Below are 20,917 nucleotides of genomic sequence, written 5' to 3'. Positions count from 1 at the left end.
CGATAGTACATGTAAAACAATTTCTAGAAATATTGGAATTATTAATAAACTCAAACATTTTCTCCCTTCTCGAACTTTGTTAATATTATACTACACACTTATTCTACCATATATTAATTACGGAATAATTGCCTGGGGATGTGCAATACACACACAACTAAAATAGAATATCACTTCTCCAGAAAAAAGCTCTAAGAATAATTTTTCAAACACACTTTAGATCACATACTGATATCTTATTTTTTGAAAATAACATCCTCAAAGTAAGTGACATATACCTCTTCGAACTAAGTCAATTTATGTTCAAATTAAGCAAGGACGAGCTCCCCACTATTTTCTCAAATATGTTCCATAAAAATGCATCCGTACACTGTTACCCAACAAGGCAACGACAATATTATCATCTCCCATTAACAAGAACTCTATTTGCAAAGAATTCATTTGTCTTTTCCGGGCCTGCCTACTGGAACTCTCTGCCTCAAGATTTTAAAGAATCCCCTAATATAAATATTTTTAAACGCAAACTGAAAAAAATGTTAATTTTGCAATACTCGTTGCAAGCAGATCATGCTGAATAACTGAATATTATTTGTTATTACTGTTTTCTTCTTAAAATTGCAACTAGCCAAAGTACCTGCTCCTGCTGCCCGCTTTCTTTCTATGTTATGTACCCTGCACTTCTCTGTCCCTCCCCTCTTCTCCCCCTCACATTCCCCCTCTCTCCCTAATGCTATAAAACAAAATATTTCTCACATCAGTTACTTTTTTTTTCGTAAAATGCACCAAAATTGTATTTATTCTTAAAATTCTTTATATCATTACGACCCAGTGTTTTTTGTTTTTTTTGTAATGAAACTAAGTTTATTTAGGGGCTTGCCTTTTGTACAAGCTTTGCTTTTTTCGGCAAGACCCTCCGTTTTACTTTAAAATACAATTGTCATACAAGGTAATTTTATTTATTGAATTGTGTTCCTTAAATCTAAGATTATGTTATATATATTTTATTACGTCTTGCATTATTTTCGACCTTGTTTTGTTATACTTATCATGCTTATGTTGTGAAACGGAAATCAATAAATCAAATCAAATCAAATCAAATGTTGATGTGTACACCCTAGAACAGTTGTGACAGATACACTGTAGAATAAAAATTTGCTTGAGTTTTTTATTTTACATTTAAAAATAAAATAAAATATCTGCATAGTTTACTTCCTCTTTGATATAATAAAACCTCTTCCCATGCATTAGATGGGCTGAAAATTCCAGAATACAATCTTCGTAGTTTTTTTTATATCAAATCAATGAATTGGTATTAATAAGTGCTCAAAAGTCCCTTGTTTTAGTGAACTAGCATATCAATGATGTGGAGCTCATCTGGCATCTTGCGACAAAATTTACCACAATTCTTAATTTCAGCCCAGTTGACACTGTAGTGAATTATATCGGTGACATATATATATTGAGGAAACAAAATTGAAATTAATGAAGAAATGACAGAGAAGCATTTTTTTTTATTTATAAATAAATTTCCTATAAATTAGCATGAATAATTTTAAAGTCAAAATTTCTAAATTTTCAAAATCCGTCAACAAATAAATAAGCATTTCTTGTGAGTTTTGAAAAATGTGCATAAATTAGCATATTTAATGAGTTTCAAAATTCTGTGTAGAAATTTTGTATCCCTATCTAGAGCTATCATATAAAGCAAACAGAATTGAAATTGATCAACAAATGAAAAAGAAAAAGCATTTTTTGTGATTTATGAATAAATTTTGCATAAATTAGCATAGATAATTTTCTAGTCAAAATTTCAAAATTCTGTGTGGAAGTTTAGACCCTCATGTAGCTCTACCAGATGGATGAAAAAAAAAAAATTGGTCAAAAAATAAAGAAGCAGCATTTTTTTGTGATTATGAATAAATTTTGCATAAATTAGCGTAAATAATTTTCTATTCAAAATTTCAAAATTCTGTGTAGAAGTTTGGTGAACCTCATGCAGCTCTACCAGATGGAAGAAAAAAAAAATCAAAATCGTTCAACAAATAAAGAAGAGGCATTTTCTGTGATTTATGAATAAATTTTGCATAAATTAGCATAGATATTTTTCTACCCAAAATTTCAAAATTCTGTGTAATGTTTGGTGAACGTCATGAAGTTCCTCCAGATGGAAGAAACAAAATTAAAATCGGTCAACAAAAGAAGAATTTTATGTGAATTTTTAAAAATACCGGTATGCATAAATTAATTTCGCATCAATGAGCATTAAAAAATTTCTCATAAAAAATTCAAAATTCTGTGTCGAAGTTGGTGAACCTCATGAAGTTCTACCAGGGGAAGCAAAAAAAAAAATCAAAATCGGTCAACAAATAAAGGAGAAGCATTTTTTGTGAATTTTGAAAATGCACATAAATCTAATAGCATATTTCATGAGTTTAAAAATTGTGTAGAAGTTTTGAATCCCCCACCTAATGCTATCATATATTAGCAAACAGAATTGAAATCGGACTTGAAATGACGAAGAAGAAGCATTTTGAAATTCGGTCAACAAATAAAGAAGAGGCATTTTGTGAGATTTATGAATTTCGCAAATATAATTTCTACTCAAACTTTCAAAATTCTGTGTAAAAGTTTGTGAACCTCATGAAGCTCTACCAGGTGGAAGCAAAGAATAAAAAAATCGGTCAACAAATAAAGAAGGAATTGCATTTTTTGTGAATTTTGAGAAATGTGCAAAATTAGCATATTTAATGAATTTCAAAATTCTGTGTAGAAGTTTTGAATCCCCCCCACTAGTGCTTTCATATAAAGCAAACAGAATTGAAATCGGACTTGAAATGACGAAGAAGAAGCATTTTGAAATTGTGGACGGACGACAGACGACGAACACCATGCCACGGCATAAGCTCATCTGGCCCTTCAGGCCAAATGAGCAAAAAATAAAACAATCATCAAGAGAGGGTGTTAGGAGAAATTTCAAATTGAATTCTGAATGAGATGAGACTAAATGAGCATAAATAATGTGTTTTACCAAGCTTCTTACCTTGCTGGATACTTAAGCATCCAGAGCATATATTCTTTATACTTTTAGGAGGAAGTAATACTCACCATAAATATTGCAATATTCGGTTTTCAGTAGTTTAGCATCTTCTTGATAGAATCGAGGCATCTCCATTTATCTGGGAGGTAGAATGGTTCAAAGACGTGCGGGAACGGCGAGTCCCAGCCGCAGACCCTCTGGATAGGAGCTTCGAGGTTTAGGAAACACTCCTCCTGGAAAAACAAGATACAAGAAAATCTTGAGTCCAGGTGGCAACAATACTTGAAGGGAATGAGCTCTACATGTACAAGTATGGGGGGAGGGAGAATGGTAGTGGGGTGAGCCTCGGTCCCAGACCCTCTGGATAGGAGCTTCGAGATGTAGGAAACACTCCTCCTGGAAAAACAAGATACAAGAAAATCGTGAGTCCAGGTGGCAACAAAACTTGGAGGGAATGAACTCTACATGTACAAGTACGGGGGGAGGGAGAATGGTAGTGGGGCGAGTCCCAGCCGCAGACCCTCTGGATAGGAGCTTCGAGGTGTAGGAAACACTCCTCCTGGAAAAACAAGATACAAGAAAATCATGAGTCCAGGTGGCAACAAAACTTGAAGGGAATTAAACTCTACATGTACAAGTACGGGGGGAGGGAGAATGGTAGTGGGGTGAGTCTCAGTCCCAAACCCTCTGGATAGGAGCTTCCAGGTGTAGGAAACACTCCTCCTGGAAAAACAAGATAGAAGAAAACCGTGAGTCCAGGTGGCAACAATACTTGAAGGGAATGAGCTCTACATGTACAAGTACGGGGGGAGGGAGAATGGTAGTGGGGCGAGTCCCAGCCGCAGACCCTCTGGATAGGAGCTTCGAGGTGTAGGAAACTCTCCTCCTGGAAAAACAAGATACAAGAAAATCATGAGTTCAGGTGGTAACAAAACTTGAAAGGACTGAACTCTACTTGAACATGGATAACAGGGGAAATATTACATGGGTGCTCCTTAATGCACAGATGAGCCCTGGAAACTCAAAATGGAGCCATGGAGAACCTCCATCCATTGCAAGGTTGAAGATTATCCAATGATGCAGATTTAGTTGTAAAAAGTAGCCTCTAAAAGTAAAAACTTATCATTTTGCCTGATAATAAATCTTGGAGGAACAATGTGATTGAGGGTGAGTACCAGCAGCTTCTAGTGTTAGGAAAATGAGATAAAGAAAATGGTTAGTTTCACAAAAGGACTTGTTGGATGTTTCATCTGACAAAGTCTATTTCATCCAACAGATACATATACCATAGTAGACATCAGATACCTCTGCTTCTCAGCCAATCAAACTCAAGGAAAGTTGTCAGAATTTGATAACACAGTCACCTGGTAATGACAAGAACTTGAAGGAAATGTAAAGTCTGGGAAGACAAGGGGTTTGAATGTAAAAAAGAATGGCAAGTCCCAGCCAATCATCATTTGGATTTAAGCTTTTTTTTACAGTAGAAAGACCTACAAGAAAATAAAGGAACATGGTTTGGTGAGTTAGGGTCATGACAATAAAGGCGTATATTAGGGATAAGAACCCTAAATTGTGTTTCTTTGGAAAAGAGAAGAGTTTGAGGGTGTAGGAGAAGGGCAAAATAAAGCCATAGGTACATTGTATATGTGCAGGGAATATTGTTCTAGCCTGAAAGAAGGAAAGAGTAATGAAAGCAGAAAGTGTATTTCTAGGCTATGGTTGTAACTTGCTGCAACTTGAAGCAGTTCATCCCTACTAATTTGTAAGTGGGTATATAACAAAGCTTTCACTGGTTAACAAAAGTGCAAATAGTGATTAATAGCAGTTTTCCCCTGGCCCTGGATATTGATAGCCTTACTGGACGCAATAGAATAATGTCTATTCTATACAGGCAAAGCTTCAAACATTGTAGTCAGGCAATTAATATAATTCTTTCCATTGCTGATTATGCTATAAGAAACCTTGTGGATGTAGCCTAATCATCATTTCAGATCACCAGCAGGGGACGTAATAAATTTTCACTCTTTCTTTTAAAAAATTGTGTTTGTTCTAATATTGAGCTGTTCAATGTGTACACTTAAAAATGTACTTGTTCAATAGAATTTGACTTTCTCCATTATATGTAGTTTTGTTAAAGTGACACATTTTATATTGGAAAATGTATCTGTACTTCCCCACCATCAACGTGCGTAACAAAACAGAACTTAAGCAAATCATCATAGCATGGGATCTATAGGCCTGCTCCTGGCAGAGCCCCCCCCCCCCCATTCCCCATTATTAAACAGTATTCAGAGGTGACACCTGCCATGGAATGGTGCCCAGGTCAGTGGTATTCTTGAACACTTTGAATGCAGGAAAGTATTACTCCTGATTTCCCTTGAAAATAAAATTGATGAACTACATGCCAATATTATACCTACATGTATAGTACAAACTGGAGCAGGAAATGATCAGCGGACCTACCTTTTAGCATTTTTGAGCCATTTTCTCTAAAAAAAGTATCTTTAATACTATCGAAGCGAGCTGAAAGGGCCAGGCTTCAGAAAAAGACTCTCCAAATGGCAACCATGCATATTTTTTTTAATTATTATTAAAAGGCTCTGTCAAATACCAAGGTAATCAAGCTACAATATTGTTTAAAAGTCATGCAATGGTACAACTATCATGGAAACAATGCACAACAATGACAACATCCAGAACTCTCCTTAAATTCCCCCAAATGCATGTTTTGGGGGGACCATTCTTTCTAGATTCACTTAAAGATATGTCACAAACAATATTCAAGATTATTTAGAAAATCAATAGGCCTATTCTAACTTTGGCAAAATAATGATATTTGCTTTTACTAAATAATTGTTGTAAAAAGTGGAGAAAAAATAGCCCCTAAAAATAAAAATTATTTCCTACCCTGCATCCAAGGATTCCTTGTAATGATTCCATGGTTACCACAAGTACAGTGTATAACATGGTGACACGACATTTGCTCTGGCGACAATTGCTCTGGGCTTTATTTCATCTCAGAAGGTGGTTTCAGACTGCCTCGAAGTTCGTCAGTTCCAGGTATTCTCTGATCGGGAAATTTACCCCCATCAGAAAATACCAGGTATTTTGGTAATGTGAAAGCAAACTACGCGTAATTTCCCCGAAAGAAAATACCCGCTAAATAGTAGGTACTTGGCGAAATTACGAGAACTTTCGCGGGGATTTTTCCAAGGTCGCAGGTATTTTGGCGATGTGAAAGCAAATTACGGGAACTTTTAGCCCAGCGTGTCGTTGGGTGCGGCGCCGTGGGTGGCTGCTGGGCTAGTGGTTTTGAATCTCGCGCCTTGCCTGCTTATTAGACCATACTGCACATGCTCCTAACTTCAGGAATTTATCCCGAAGTGTATGTTTCGGGGCGGTCTGAATGCAGGAATAATTAATGGGTATTTTTTAGCCTAAAAATGTTCTCGTTATTTAACGGGGATTCTTGTGATCGAGGCGGTTTGAAACCACCTAGATACAGGGTTAGGGTTGCAATAGGTTTTTATGTTAGGTTTAGGATAGGGTATACTAGTAGTATTATCTCCAGGGTTGAAGTTGGATCATTCCATTAGTGTGTGGAATTTACAGTGGAGCAATTGTCGCCGGAGCAAATGTCATGGAAGTACATGTACAACATTACCACATTATGCTAAAGTCGGCATATATGCATTATCAAACATTATACAATACAAACATCAAATTCATCAAGTTATGAAACAAAGCCGCCACATGAACACCAAATTTGATGATAGTGAGCATGGAAGCTCATTAAATTTGATAAAAAGGTGTGCTCGTGACACTGATACGCTATTATACTGTAGAACAGCCGCATCTGTACACAAAGAACAAACAAAAGTATATATAACCTTCACCCAATGTCAACCTGCTTAGCCCTCCTATGTAACATTAGCAGTATGCAAGATAAGGTAAACAAATATATTTAGTATGTTTCTTTGACAAACAGATGCAATGTTGGGTATGTGACCCCCAAAATATGATAACATTGTGTTCAATTCCAGATTAAACGGGTAATGACGCAGTTAACCAAGTGATTTGTTTTGGATTATAAGTACAGTGTAAATGGAGGTGAACTTTGTATGGATTTCCTAGTAAGACAAATATAGAGAAAATGAGAAGGAAAACATGAAAAGAAATTAAGGTCTGAGGCAAGTAAAGATGAGACCCAAATATGAAGTACAATGAGTGCAGACTGCAAATAAATCTTCAAACAAAAATGCAAAATCATAATAAATTATTTCTTTCCATAGAAAAAAAATATATAATTATAAATCATAAATTTGATTGTGAGAACTTATTCAGCAGTCCACCACAGAACATAGCAGACTTTCCTAGAACCAGCCCTGCTCTGAAAAAACCCAGTAATTTTATTGATTTGACCTACATGTAGTTTATGCAGTCCTCATTCTTCATAAAATTGCATGTAAAGATGGAAAAAAAAAGATCAAGGAAGAACTCACATTTGGCTCTAATTCCATTCAGATACAGGGTTGCTTGTGATGCACAGGTGTCGGGGTCTAGTGGATATGTTATTGGACTTTAAGATATAATGTTATGAGTTCAAATCCAGCTGTGGCACTCATGTTTTTTTGCAAGGCATTGCTCATTATTTGCAACATTTGACTCCGGTATTTATGTAAATGGGCACTTGGCCTTATTTCACGAATAATGCTAAAGCCGAGGTTATAAATGTGGAGAATTGGCCAGGAGTGTCAAACTTATATGTGGCATGGACATGATATAAATTCCTATGTCCCGTATTCTGAATGCAGGTTTCATTCAAACTCTGGTCTAAAGTTGTGGTTGAAGTCGTTGAACTATGGAAAGCTAATTGCGAAAGAAATTTCTCAACAGTACAGGTTCGATTTTTCAGCTCACCTGTCACTCAGATCACTCCTACTTGAATGATTTTTTATTCCTTCCCCATTATAATATAGCACAATGAAAGTGCGTAGTGAACATTAAGAAACAAGAATTTTGATGTCTTCAGGACTAAGTCAAACCGGACTTCATGCAGAATACAGGCCAATATCATTATGATTATGATTTTTAAAATTATAATTGCATCTTGAGCAACTGTAGGACCAGTATTCGGATGTCTTCTGTTCAGACAGAAACACTGCAACTAAGTGGTGGCAACTGGCATGGTCTCTGCTTTTTTTTTAAAATTGCCCTAATAACTTGTGAACAAATTTTTGTGTTAAATTCTTGGGGAAAATCTTGCTCCAGCTTGGACTATCGATGCTTTTGGCCCAACTTGATCAACAAAATAACCATGAATTTACAAGAACTTGTTCATGCTTCAAACTACCTGATACCTGTGGAGTATTTCATGAAAGGACTTGTCATACATTTTATCTGACAATTCCTGTTTTATCCAACAGTTATCATAGTATCAGTGCCTCTCAGCCAAACAAAATCTAGGAAAGTTGTCAGATCTGACAAATGTGACAACTTGTTTGACACAAATACTGATGAATCCCTCTCCTGATATAAAGGGGAAGTTCACCCTGAAGAAAAGTTTGTTGTAAAAACAGCAAAAAAATAATAAAAAATATTGGTGAAGGTTTGAGGAAAATCCATTAATTATCAGGAAAGTTATTAGAATCTTAAGTTCAGGATTTGTGACGTCATATTAAACGAGCAGCTGCCCCGTATGTTATGTAATATAAAATGCATGAATTTCATTTTTCAATGGTTCCTGGTGATTTAATTTTGTTTTCTTTTTATGATTGGGTGTAAAATGATTTGTCTATTGATATACAAAAGGTACAGTAAAAATCGTTTTCATTTTTTTCAGAAAATGACATTTCACTGATTTTTACCATTTGCTATGTAGGAATACTGCTTGCATATGACATCACAAATCAAATAATTTACAATAACTTTTGAATTCTTTGATGGATTTTTCTTAAACCTTCGGCAATATTTTTTATTATTTTCTCTGCTACTTTTACAATAAACTTTTTGTCAGTGTGAATTGGGAGAAAAAATTTATTAAGAAAATGATTTCTAAAATGTCAGAAGCCCTTCTATGTTTGCAAACTTCTGAAGAGTGCAATACACTTTGTCATTCTACTGCTTGTTTCGCTACAAGGAAACATTCAAGTACTGAAATACGTGACAAGGGAACTGACCACTCTACTAAAGATGATTGTCAGAGCTAGATGAGCATTGAATGGTAGCCATTAATTAGTCTGAGGGCACAAAACCTTGGTTTTTTGCATAGTGCATATTAAATACAGAGTCTGCACTTGGAGACTAGATGTAAACACGTACTGTAGCTGATCTTATTCAACCCAGACAGAGGTTGTGGGGTCTGGTCTCCATCTTAGACATTTTTCTCAGAGTCAAATTTGGGTCTGTACTTATAGACTAGCAATCAATGCCTTGTTAACATCCTTGTGTCTCTCAGAAGTTTATTTCATCCAAGTGTTTGCGGGGGAAACATTGCACAACATCCAAGTATGAACATGAGTGTTGATGCGGAAAAAGGGGAAAAACAGTTTCCTTCTTATTAAAGAGCACTTTACTATAGGATGTATGAAAAGGAAATATACACTTAACTAGAGATGCTCGGCGGGTCGCGCGGCCAAGCACATGTATCTCCCGAACCCACCGCGTCATCCGTCATTGCGATATATAGAGCTCACACAGAAATTTGACAAATAAATACAATTATGGCAACAATGACCCTGCCCACATTTTGCCTGTGGGTACCAAATTTGATGACAATAATATGACGTAGCGGCGTGACTCTGCAGAACCTAAAGTATTGTCCAGTATCACCTGTTGGGGAATACAATTGTAGAGTAATCTGGATATATTTTGTAAACCTAACCCTAAGACCCCCACCAAAAATAAAAGGCATCTTCGCTTCACCTTCTAATATTGCTTCTGTGTGCCAACGGTTATGACAAACTGAAAAAAAGCAGAAGTTACAGGTTTTACCAAATTTTCCAAAAAAATCTGGTTACCATGGCAACCATGTCTCCACCCACTCCAAAATCATTAGGCGGCTTTGCTTTACCATTATGGACCTGCAAGACAAATTTGAAGATAATTGGAGAAGAAATGCAGCCAGTAGAGCACTCACAAGGAAATCTCTGCTATTTCCACAAAAAATCTTGTTACCATGGCAACGATCTCCCCGCCCACACCAAAATCAATAGGCGGCTTTGCTTAATGGACCTTCATGCCACATTTGAAGATGATCGGAGAATTAATTCAGCTGGTAGAGCGCTCACAAGGACATCTCTGCTATTTCCTCAAAAACTCTTGTTACCATGGCAACGAAGTCTCCGCCCACACCAATATCAATACGCGGCTTTGCTTTACCATAATGGACCTTCATGCCACATTTGAAGATGATCGGAGAAGAAATGCAGCTGGTAGAGCGCTCACAAGGACATCTCTATTTCCACAAATACTCGTTACCATGGCAACAATGTCTCCGCCCACACTAAAATAAATAGGCAGCTTTGCTTTACCATAATGGACCTTCATGCCACATTTGAAGATGATCGGAGAAGAAATGCAGCTGGTAGAGCGCTAACAAGGACATCTCTGCTATTTCCACAAAAACTCTTGTTACCGTGGTAACGATGTCTCCGCATACACCAAAATCGATAGGCGGCTTTGCTTTACCATAATGGACCTTCATGCCACATTTGAAGATGATCGGAGAAGAAATGCAGCTGGTAGAGCGCTCAAAAGGACATCTCTATTTCCACAAATACTCGTTACCATGGCAACAATGTCTCCGCCCACACTAAAATAAATAGGCAGCTTTGCTTTACCATAATGGACCTTCATGCCACATTTGAAGATGATCGGAGAAGAAAATGCAGCTGATAGAGCGCTCACTAGGAAATCTCTGCGGCGGCGGACGCGACGAGGCCAAATCCATAGTCCTCTGAACTCTGTTGTAGTCCAATCCTTCTGGCTCACAGAAGGAAACATAACTTCTTCCAATACATAGAGACACTGAAAATGTAGCTTGAGTGTAGGTACATATTAGTACTGTCAAACTTTGGATGGATTTCAGAAGTAGACAAAGATAAATACAGTGTACAGTGAACACAAATTATTTTTTTTTTCTTTCAAATAGCAACAATTTTTTGTTGTTGCTGATTTAGATGTAAAGTGTATACTATACTTATTGCCACCTTTATCTCAAATCTTAACAACACAATTTGGGGGCATTTAACTTTAGAATGTTGCACTCACTAGCGTACCTACGGCGGGGGGGGCAGGGGGGGCACTCTGCCCCCCCCCTGACGAGTCACAACCCATGCAAAAACGTATCTTTGCCCCCCCTGACGGGCTTGAAAATTTTTTTTTGCCCCCCCCTGACGAGCTTTAAGACCTGATGCGCTTGAAGACCTTTTTTTTTTTTTTTTTTTTTTTTTTTTTTTTTTTTTTTTTTTTTGCTTGTCAATTTTTTTCTGGTACGAAATCCTATATTTGTGATCGAAGACCTTTTTTTTTTTTTTTTTTTTTTTTTTTTTTTTTGCTTGTCAAATTTTTTTCTGGTACGAAATCCTATATTGTGATCGAAGACCTTTTTTTTTTTTTTTTTTTTTGCTTGTCAAATTTTTTGGTGGACGGTTTTGCCCCCCCTGTGGAAAATCCTAGGTACGCCACTGGTTGCACTCTCATATCATCCCAACCATAATACTGTACATACATTGATTATTGCAATTGCACACAGTGGGAGAGAGGAGAGAGAGAGAGAGAAAGACAGAGGGACACCGACAAAAGGGGGGGGGGGGAGAATAGATAAATAAGGAATTACTAGGGATGAAGGGGGTATGTTGGAGGGAGGCGGGTGGAGGTGGAGGAGAGGGAGAGGCAAAAACCTCCCACAACAAACACTGCATAAAGCAACCCTTGAACTTGCTACTCTTTTCAAACAATGTTATCAATCCTCTGCGGTGGCTTCAAATATTACAAAATGGGAGATAAAAACATAACAACTGAAGTGCTTTATTATTGAAGGGTTATCTTGTTAAAGTGACCTTCAAATAATATTTGTTCAAGAGTGGTTCATTACCAAACAATGATCTGGTAGCTACCAGCAATTCCCAAATAGCAATCATTGACAAACCTGCAAAACCAATCTGGTATGTTACATATTCTACTAATGATAGGTGTTTAATTAAAAGTATTTTATTTCCAAGGTCAGTTGCAGTGAATGGAGCATAAATACATACAGTATGGTATGAAAAAAAGGTTACATTTTGGCATAAACGTAAACAAATGTGTCTCTAAATATGAAAGTGATTATTTTGAACAATGACAGCGGCACTGAACTCTTTTCTATCTAATGCTAGCATTTGTATAAGACCCTGTTCACATAAATCTGCTATTCTGGACCAATGTAGGGGGGGGGGGGGTATTTAAGTGGAGTGACATGTACAGGCATGACCAGAAACTTCTGTAAAAATGGGTAGCCTTTTCTAATTAAGAATTAAGATGCAAAATGGGTGTGATGCATTAACTCACTATTACACTATAACAGCACAGAATACATGTAGGTTCAGTGAACCAAATCTTTTGTTCTGTGCTTTTTATATAGTGTAACAGAGATGCCAACCTAAAGGGATGGTTGTCAGGAATATTTACCATATTTGTCAGGAACAAATGGGAGTTTCTCAGGAACATCCCGCGAAGTAGCATCGCCATTGACATTGTGCATGCATGAACCGCGGCTTGCACTGCGCACTTCGCTGTGTATTCAGCAGCAGCGCGCGGAGGCGCTTGCAATAGAAATCTCAGTAGAGAAACTCCCGTTGGTTTACCGTTGGCCACACACACGCTGCATGCACGATACATGTATACACAATACACGCATATACATGCACAATACACAATACACGCATATATACACATGCACAGCAAAGCAATACACATGTATTGTACATGTAGTTGTTTTTTCCGTAACCTTTTTATTGTTGCCGTAACACCGTAATTGGAGGAATAAAATCGGAACAAATACGGCGAATCCGTAACGGTTGGCATCTCTGGTGTAATAGTGGCTTAAAAAAATTGTGAAGGGTACTGTGGTGCTTAAACTTTCAGAGAACTTTAGTACTTTAAAAGAATTTCAGTCTCCTTTTCATGGGCGTAAATCTATGACATTATAAGTGGAGGGGGGGGGGGGGGTGAAACAATAGTTCATCCCAATTCCCCCAAACAATAGGTTCACCACTTGGAGTTAAGCCAGAGCTCTTTTTCCTCAACATCAATTTTTTCTATTTCTTCTTTCTGACATTCCTCTTACTTTTGTACCATTTTGTACTACAACTGTACCATTCACTTTCCATATTTCTATTTCCCTATGGAAGTATTAATATGGCTATCATCGCTTGGATGTGTACTGAAATTTAACTCTGTACAAATTCATGTAATTCAGCCTTTGGCTGCTAATTGCATCTAGATACCCAAAACCTCTCTATCTTAAGGGGTACGTTTGCACTCTAAAGTTTCTTACACTTACAGAATTATATTTTATACGGTTTACATCTGTTTGCAAATGTGTTTCTTAAATCAATGTTCAGTTTGTTAAAACTATGTAGCATGTATGGAAGATTGTGATCATTTCTCACCTGTACGCTGGAAGAAATCTCTGATGCAAATCCACCTGTGATGGGTGCTTCATGGGCTACCAGTAATCTACCAGTCTTCTGTACTGACTGTAATGATAAAGATAAAGGATGAACTATTCAATGATTTGTAGTGTTAATATTAATCAGTTCAATTAAAAAGGTTCCAAAACCTTCCCACCCCAACCCCAACTCCCCCCCCAACAAAAATACCCTCACCCCCCAAAAAATGAATGAATAATTAAAAAAATATGTAAAACAAACAAAGAAGTAAATAAAAATAAATAAATAAATAATTAAATAAATGAATGAATAAAATTTACTTTGAAGAAAATAATAAAATGAATCTGAAATAGGATGGTGCTCTTTATCTCTGGATTGCCAAGATACCATCCCATTTCTCTTAATACATATTTGAACAAGCCTCAAATGTACACAGATCTACAAATAACACAAAATCCGGAAAATGACACTACATTTGCTTGAATAAATATTTCTTACATCACTCATCAGAATTCATGGCTAATATCCTGGTGGGGCTTGGTGCCCTCCTGCTTGCTGCTCCGTTCACCTACAATTGAAGGGGCAAGCCTTGTCAGCTCAGTACTCACAGGAACTCTAGCAATGAGAACACCGGTCCCCACAGGAAGCCAATCAGTGAGTGACAACAACCAAAATAAAAATGTGCACAATGTATAAAAATATCTTTATTTCATATGATTAAATTTAGTCTAATTTTAATCTTTTGAGAACATAATGCTCTTTTCCTTCCATGAAACAGACATGGCTGTTTTTCCTTTAAAAACGTCTACGTAATTGTGTTTTAACACTTTTCTGGGTGTCAGCAAAAACGTGTGATATACTGTATAACCTCTCCACTGGTCCAAAATTACAGGGGTCTTTTGTTTCGGTAACTAGAGCATAGACCTACATGTTCATGGGGATATCTAAAGGGCCCTGTTACATGTGTGTTGGCTTTGAAGCTGGCCCAAGCGCCAGATTTGGAGCTGCCTTTAAGCCTGACATCTGAAGCGCCTCAAGATCATTATACCCCTGTTACACATGGTCCCAGGCCTGCAGTTGTGTGTCTACACTTATGCCAGCGTCACATCCCCTATTCGTGACATGAGTCACCTGACATTTCGGGAAAACACCATGCACTGTTTTTGCATGGTTCGTAGCTATGACTTTTGTCCTTTAAGCCAGCCCATGTCCACTTTGGTGCTATATATACACCAATTGTGTGACTGATGCCGGACTCATGCCTGCTTGAAACTACATACAGAGGGGACTCAGTCCAAGCTGGCATCAGTCCGGCTTTTTTTAAAAGGGAGGGGGGGGGAGTACATGTGACGAGCCACGTCAGGGGCCAGCCTCAATCCATTTTTGAGGCATGTGCAACAGGGGTCTACATATATGTATACAGGTTGGATTGTAATAAGGTCGCATAGAGGTCTTCAGCTGGCAATCAATAACATTTCTGACAATCATTTGTTTGAGAAGAAATCAATAAAATTCAATTAATTTAGGAAGGATGCAGACATATGTGATTATAAAATTGATATGTTATGATAGGAAGGATAGCTGCTCAGATACTTAAGTAAAGAGTGTCACAGTGTCAAGGATTTTTTTTTCTGATGTATTATTTCTCAATTAGAGAAATCATACATTTACTGTTCATTTCTAAGTTTCTTTTAAATATGAATAAACATATTACTAATATTTTTTATTTTTTCATTCTTTCATCCATCCATCAATCCATCCATTCATTCATTCATTCATTCATCCATCCATTCATCTATATCTTTATTATATTTATTATGTTCCTTCTATAATTTTATACAGCTGTCATCTTATTAGATTTTTTAAGTTATTAATAGATGTGATTCATTAACTCAACTTTATTGGTGAGCTACAAAACTTTCCATTTCAACTCATATCTGTATCTATACTACAAAATAAAATCAATATCAGATGAAATCAGAAATATAATAACATTATAAAATATATAAAATTAAGATTAGGTTGGCCTATTTCCAGCAACTATTTTTCTCCGATAACTGCTAGTCGGCCTACGGGGGATTCCTCCATGTATCGACAGCTCATCAGCCCTTTGCTTTAATTCTTTTGTGACGCATTTTGATTCATGAATCTGAGTGCGCACAGTCAGCCTTGTTGATGCGCTTACTTCAATGCGCGCAAACACACACGTTCAAAATGTACGTACACACATACTTAGTGGTACACACTGAAGAAGAAAGCTCAACCGTGCAATGGAAAAATAAAAAATGCATGGTCGCCGTGCAATGGAAAATAAAATTTGCATGAAGCACAAAATGGATCAAATATTGAATGGCTCTCAACCAATCAAATAACAAGAATCTTTTTGTGAGTTGTATAACACTCATTCATCCATCAAACACTTCGCAGTTACATGATAACTTTGTTTCTGTGGGTGTCTGAAGTTAGACTAATTGTAGATTTTTTAAATATCATTTTACATTTTTTTTTTTGGGGGGGGGGCAAATACAAAGACCTCCCCCCCCCAACTGTGCGAGGCGAGGTCATATTTTAAATGATCTGGGCTACAAAAAAGGTTTGAGATCAATTGCTTAATGCCAATGACCAATCAAAATCATTGTTGCATGCACACTTTGATCAAGACAATGACCAGTAACCAATCAGAGTGGTTCTTTCATATTTGTAATTTATTGCTAACCTTTATGTTTATAATTGGCCCTGTGGATGAAGGCCAACAAGGACTATAACATACAGTTTTACTTGAACATTTCTAATTGTTTAAGATTTGTGTCTGAATGCTCCACAGGGCACAGAATAAAGCAAGTAATATTTTACACAAAACTAAGTTCAAGTATATATGTATCACTTCGTCTCAATAGGGGACTGTCCTAAATCTTGATCCTTCACATTCTTGGGCATGATGCCAAGTACATGTTGTGTTCACCTTTATAAAACAATTATCTATTACTGTTATCAAGAGATTAGACCCACATTGTTTTGAAATACTTGTTTATAGACTTGAGGCCCTACAAACTCCTAGGAATTGTTGGTATGAATATTGCTTATCGGTCAAAAATTTACATAATCTATAATCATACAGAAAGAGCACACAATCCGTAACGATATATATATATGTACATATTTATGGATAAAAAGAATAATCCATTGAAAACTGAAATCAAATTTCTTTAGTTGTTTTGATTCTAAATTGATTCTGATCAACTGAACAGCAGGAATCAAATAACACAGGATCGGCTGATATTTAAAGTGGCAGTCACTTAAATATGATCATAGTCAGTGCAATGCACAATATGAAATTGACCAGTACAGGACAGGGACTTGTTGTAACATACAGTATGGGGTGTTGCGGTCTAGTGGTTCTGACTCTCGTCTTTCAATTAATAGAGGGTCGTGGGTTCCAATCCCAGCCATAGCGTGTTTTCTTTCCCTTCAGTGAGAAATTTACCCACATTGTGCTGCACTCAACCAAGGTGAGGTGAATGGGTACCCGGCAGGATTAATTCCTTGAATGCACTAAGCGCTGGAAGGCAGCTTGAGCTAAAACCGAGATTACAATACTCTTCAGAATAGATTATTTCAAGATAGATGTATTCATGTAGCTTTGCATTCACAGCATACAAAGCTGGCGGAGTGAAGCACTGCGAGAAAAAACTGAGCAGGACCAAACTATCATATGCCTATCAAATGAACTGTGCATGAAAACATGGATTTCTCTAAATATCTTCCACTAGATGGACTAGCAATGTTCTGGTAATAGGTGCTTGCGCATGTTCCGTGCATTGCAGTGATTCACTCCTTTTATTTATGTAAGCCATGTTCAAAATGCAGGTCCACTAGTCAATGAATAATGAAAGAACTCAAACGAAAATCAAACAATCAATTTCCATTCCCTAAAAAAAACCCACAATAATACGAATAAAAGCGAGGAAACCTAGAGCAACCACAAAGACAATAGAGAACCTACTTCGAGAAACGTAAACAATGTCAAAATCACATTGAGGGATGCCGTAAGGATATCACCTGACCTGACCTCAATCTGATCTCATTGTGAGTCATGTTCACATGACTCCCTGGATACGTTATACCTTGTAGATTATCACTGAATAATTAGGATTATCGTTGTGGAAACACACCCTTATCCTCATTGAACTTGTGCTAGTTTAATATTCAAAAAGTCAATTAGGGTAATTTGAAATCTTGCATGTGGGAAGGACTTTTGTTGAGGTTCCGTACAAGTTTGCAAAAGGAATGGGTGACAGATAGATGGGAATGGTAAAGACACAAACCCAAAGCACCTTTTAAGCGAGACAATACCATGGATACTCCAAGCACACGGGAGACTGTGGCAAAAAGAAAAGACAATAATATTTCATCTTTATTAACTGAGGGTGGTCACTTCATTTAGAAAGTGGAGCGCCTCTGGCAGTCTCACCTGCATTACGCGATTCAATATGGCAGCAGTGCTGACTTTCAAAACTACATGTATACGTATTCACAAAAAACACCATTCTTATAATGATAAAATACTACGTTCATTGACCCTAAATGACATTTGACCTTGATCATGTGACCTAAGACTTGTCAGTGATACTTGATTACCCCTTTGTATGTCAACAATTCATTAACTATATCCATAAACTTTGAAAGTTTTGACAGCAATTTAATAAAAACCTCCATGGCCAAAGTTCACTTACCTCAAATGACCTTTGACCTTAGTCATGTGACCTGAAACTCACACAAAGTGATACTTGATAACTCTTGTGTCCAGGTTTTATGAACTAGACCAATATATTTTCAGAGTTATGATGGTAATTCAACAAATACCCCAACTTGGCCAAAGTTCATTGACCCTAAATGACCTTTGACCTTGGTCATGTGACCTGAAAATCAGGCAGGATGTTCAGTAATATTTGATTACCCTTATGGCCAAGTTTCATGAACTAGGTCCATATACTTTCTAAGTTATGATGACATTTCAAAAACTTAACCTTAGGTTAAGATTTTGATATTGACTCCCCAACATGGCCTAAGTTCATTGACCCTAAATGACCTTTGGCCTTGGTTATGTGACCTTAAACTCGGGCAGGATGTTCAGTAATACTTGATTAATCTTATGTCCATGTTTCATGAACTAGGTCCATATACTTTTTAAGTTATGCTGTCATTTCAAAAACTTAACCTTAGGTTAAGATTTGATGTTGACGCTGCTGCTGCCGACGTCCACTCTGCTATGCAGGCGAGACAAAAACGGCTCTACCAGTGGGCCCTGCATAAAATACTACCCTTCTCCGATCTGAATGCTGAGCGAATAGCAAGAAGGCAGAGGTCCCATTTTCATAAGTCTTTAGTATAAATAAATAAATAATAAGGCTTTAATAGGAGAAATTATAATTTGTAAACAAATTTTCGGCATTACTCCCATGTGTTTAAGATCGCATGCTCGATCTCTAATGCCGAAATTTTGTTTACAAAAGCCTATTTATTTATTTACTATCTATTGTCCACGGTGGACTGCATTTGCATATTAATGAGTCAGAAAGTAGAGGATCGAGGGTATTTGTAATCCAGTTCATCGTGACTTAGCCTTAAACCAGAATAGCCTGGTGGTTGAGTCGCTGCCTGGCAAGCAGTAGATGGCAGGTTCAAATCCCACTGGTTCCAATTTTTTCTGATCGAGCATGCGATCTTAAACACATAGGAATAATGTCTTTAGTATAACTCGGTCAGGGATCGAACCCATGACCTTCCGTTCATGAGGCGAGCGTTCTACCACAAAGTCACCATGCCCAGTTGGAGAGAACACATTAGATAGACGACATCACCAGCACAAAGCACAATAATTCTTGTGACCTGACCAGAGACTACTCTCAGGGTTAGTAGTAACAATCAGGTGATATCAGCTGATGCAGATACAGTTTTGACAGGGTGGGATAAGAGAGGAGAAATACAGCTAGAGTTGGAGAAATTCAAAGTCAAGCAGGAAAATTGAAGTCTCTTGGATGGATTTGAAAGAAGGGAGCGAGACGAAACAAATTCAAATAGGAAACGGGAAGGCCATATTCACCTTAAATATAGTTTCTCTGTCCCATGGTAAGATGGTAACCAGGTCAATAAGCTCACAGCTGACTCCTAGCTTCTCTTGGGCTAGCTGGGCAACCTCTCTCAGAACATGGATCTGGGTACCCCATCCTACCAGTGTCACATCACTGCCTGCAAATACAAAAAATAATAATAACAAAATAAAATAAATTGCAAATTAAAGAATTAAGTCTAAAGATAGATAAATGAAGTCTTAACAGGGGAGCATTTCATGAATAGACTTGGTGGATGCTTCTCTTGGGCTAGTTGGGCAACATCCCTCAGATCTTTGTACCACTCCCTACCAGAGTTTTTCAGGGCTTTTATCCAGTTTTTTTTTCAGGTCCTTAGTCTGGGCATTGTACCAAATTGGACTTAGGTACATTTAACTGAGACGATATATATATCTACATGTAGTTTGCTGTTTATAGGAGAATCATTGCTTGAAGTCATTGACCTATTGATCAGTAATTCAAAGCTTTATTTAATTATGTAATAAGAACAAAACATGGAAAAACATACATTTATGTTACTTCTGCCTACTGTACAGGAAATCATTTAAAAAATAGATGTGATTCAAATGGCTAGTTAAGCATTTTAAGAAAGGCACTTGTGATATACAGTTATAAGCAGTACAGCGATTTATTGTATACCCCAAAACAAATTTAAGGGTCTGGCAAATGTATGTTGAGCATTTGCCATGAAGTTTCATTTGTTAAACTGTTTATTACTCTTTATTTCCTTTAAAAAAAACAGTATTTTTTGTGGGAATAATATAAAAAACAGAAAGTAAAGGTCCACTGTACAAGTGTCAAAAATATTGAAAACCAATCACTTTTTATAAACATATGCCATATGCATTTATTAAAATTCCTACCAGCTGACGATATATAGGTCAATGAAATAAATACGTAACTAATCCATAAGGTAAATGTCATGTGAACCAGCCATATGTTTAGCACATAATCTATACTGAATGACAGGATGTTGTTTTAGCTATATATCTATTTTGAAATCTCCTTAACATACAACTTAAGATAACACTAGTTCCTGAATCAACTATAATTAACTGAACCTACTTCATTTAAATTTTCAAACTATTTGCATGTAA

At 36.9% G+C, this 20,917-nt stretch overlaps 1 protein-coding gene across 2 annotated transcripts in view; it reads right to left on the bottom strand.

The window, feature by feature from the left end:
- Window positions 1-771: 771 nt before the first annotated feature.
- LOC129259608 (2-oxoisovalerate dehydrogenase subunit beta, mitochondrial-like) overlaps window positions 772-20,917 on the bottom strand; it is a 46,955-nt gene continuing 26,809 nt past the window's right edge. The window contains exons 8-10 of one of the 2 annotated variants that reach the window (XM_064098308.1): window positions 19,793-19,938; window positions 13,690-13,776; window positions 772-3,270 (exon numbers count right to left, since the gene is read on the bottom strand). In XM_064098308.1, the coding sequence (XP_063954378.1) occupies window positions 3,130-3,270; window positions 13,690-13,776; window positions 19,793-19,938 (374 nt within the window). In that variant the 3' untranslated portion in view covers window positions 772-3,129. Of the gene's footprint in view, window positions 3,271-13,689; window positions 13,777-16,203; window positions 18,717-18,907; window positions 19,939-20,917 lie in introns of those variants that run through there. The other variant, XR_010293341.1, reaches the window with a different exon arrangement.

Source organism: Lytechinus pictus, chromosome 4, assembly GCF_037042905.1.
Source record: "Lytechinus pictus isolate F3 Inbred chromosome 4, Lp3.0, whole genome shotgun sequence".
Classification (NCBI taxonomy): Eukaryota; Metazoa; Echinodermata; class Echinoidea; order Temnopleuroida; family Toxopneustidae; genus Lytechinus; species Lytechinus pictus.
Note: the sequence above shows the minus strand (reverse complement) of the source record. Positions and strands in the feature narration are given on the sequence as shown.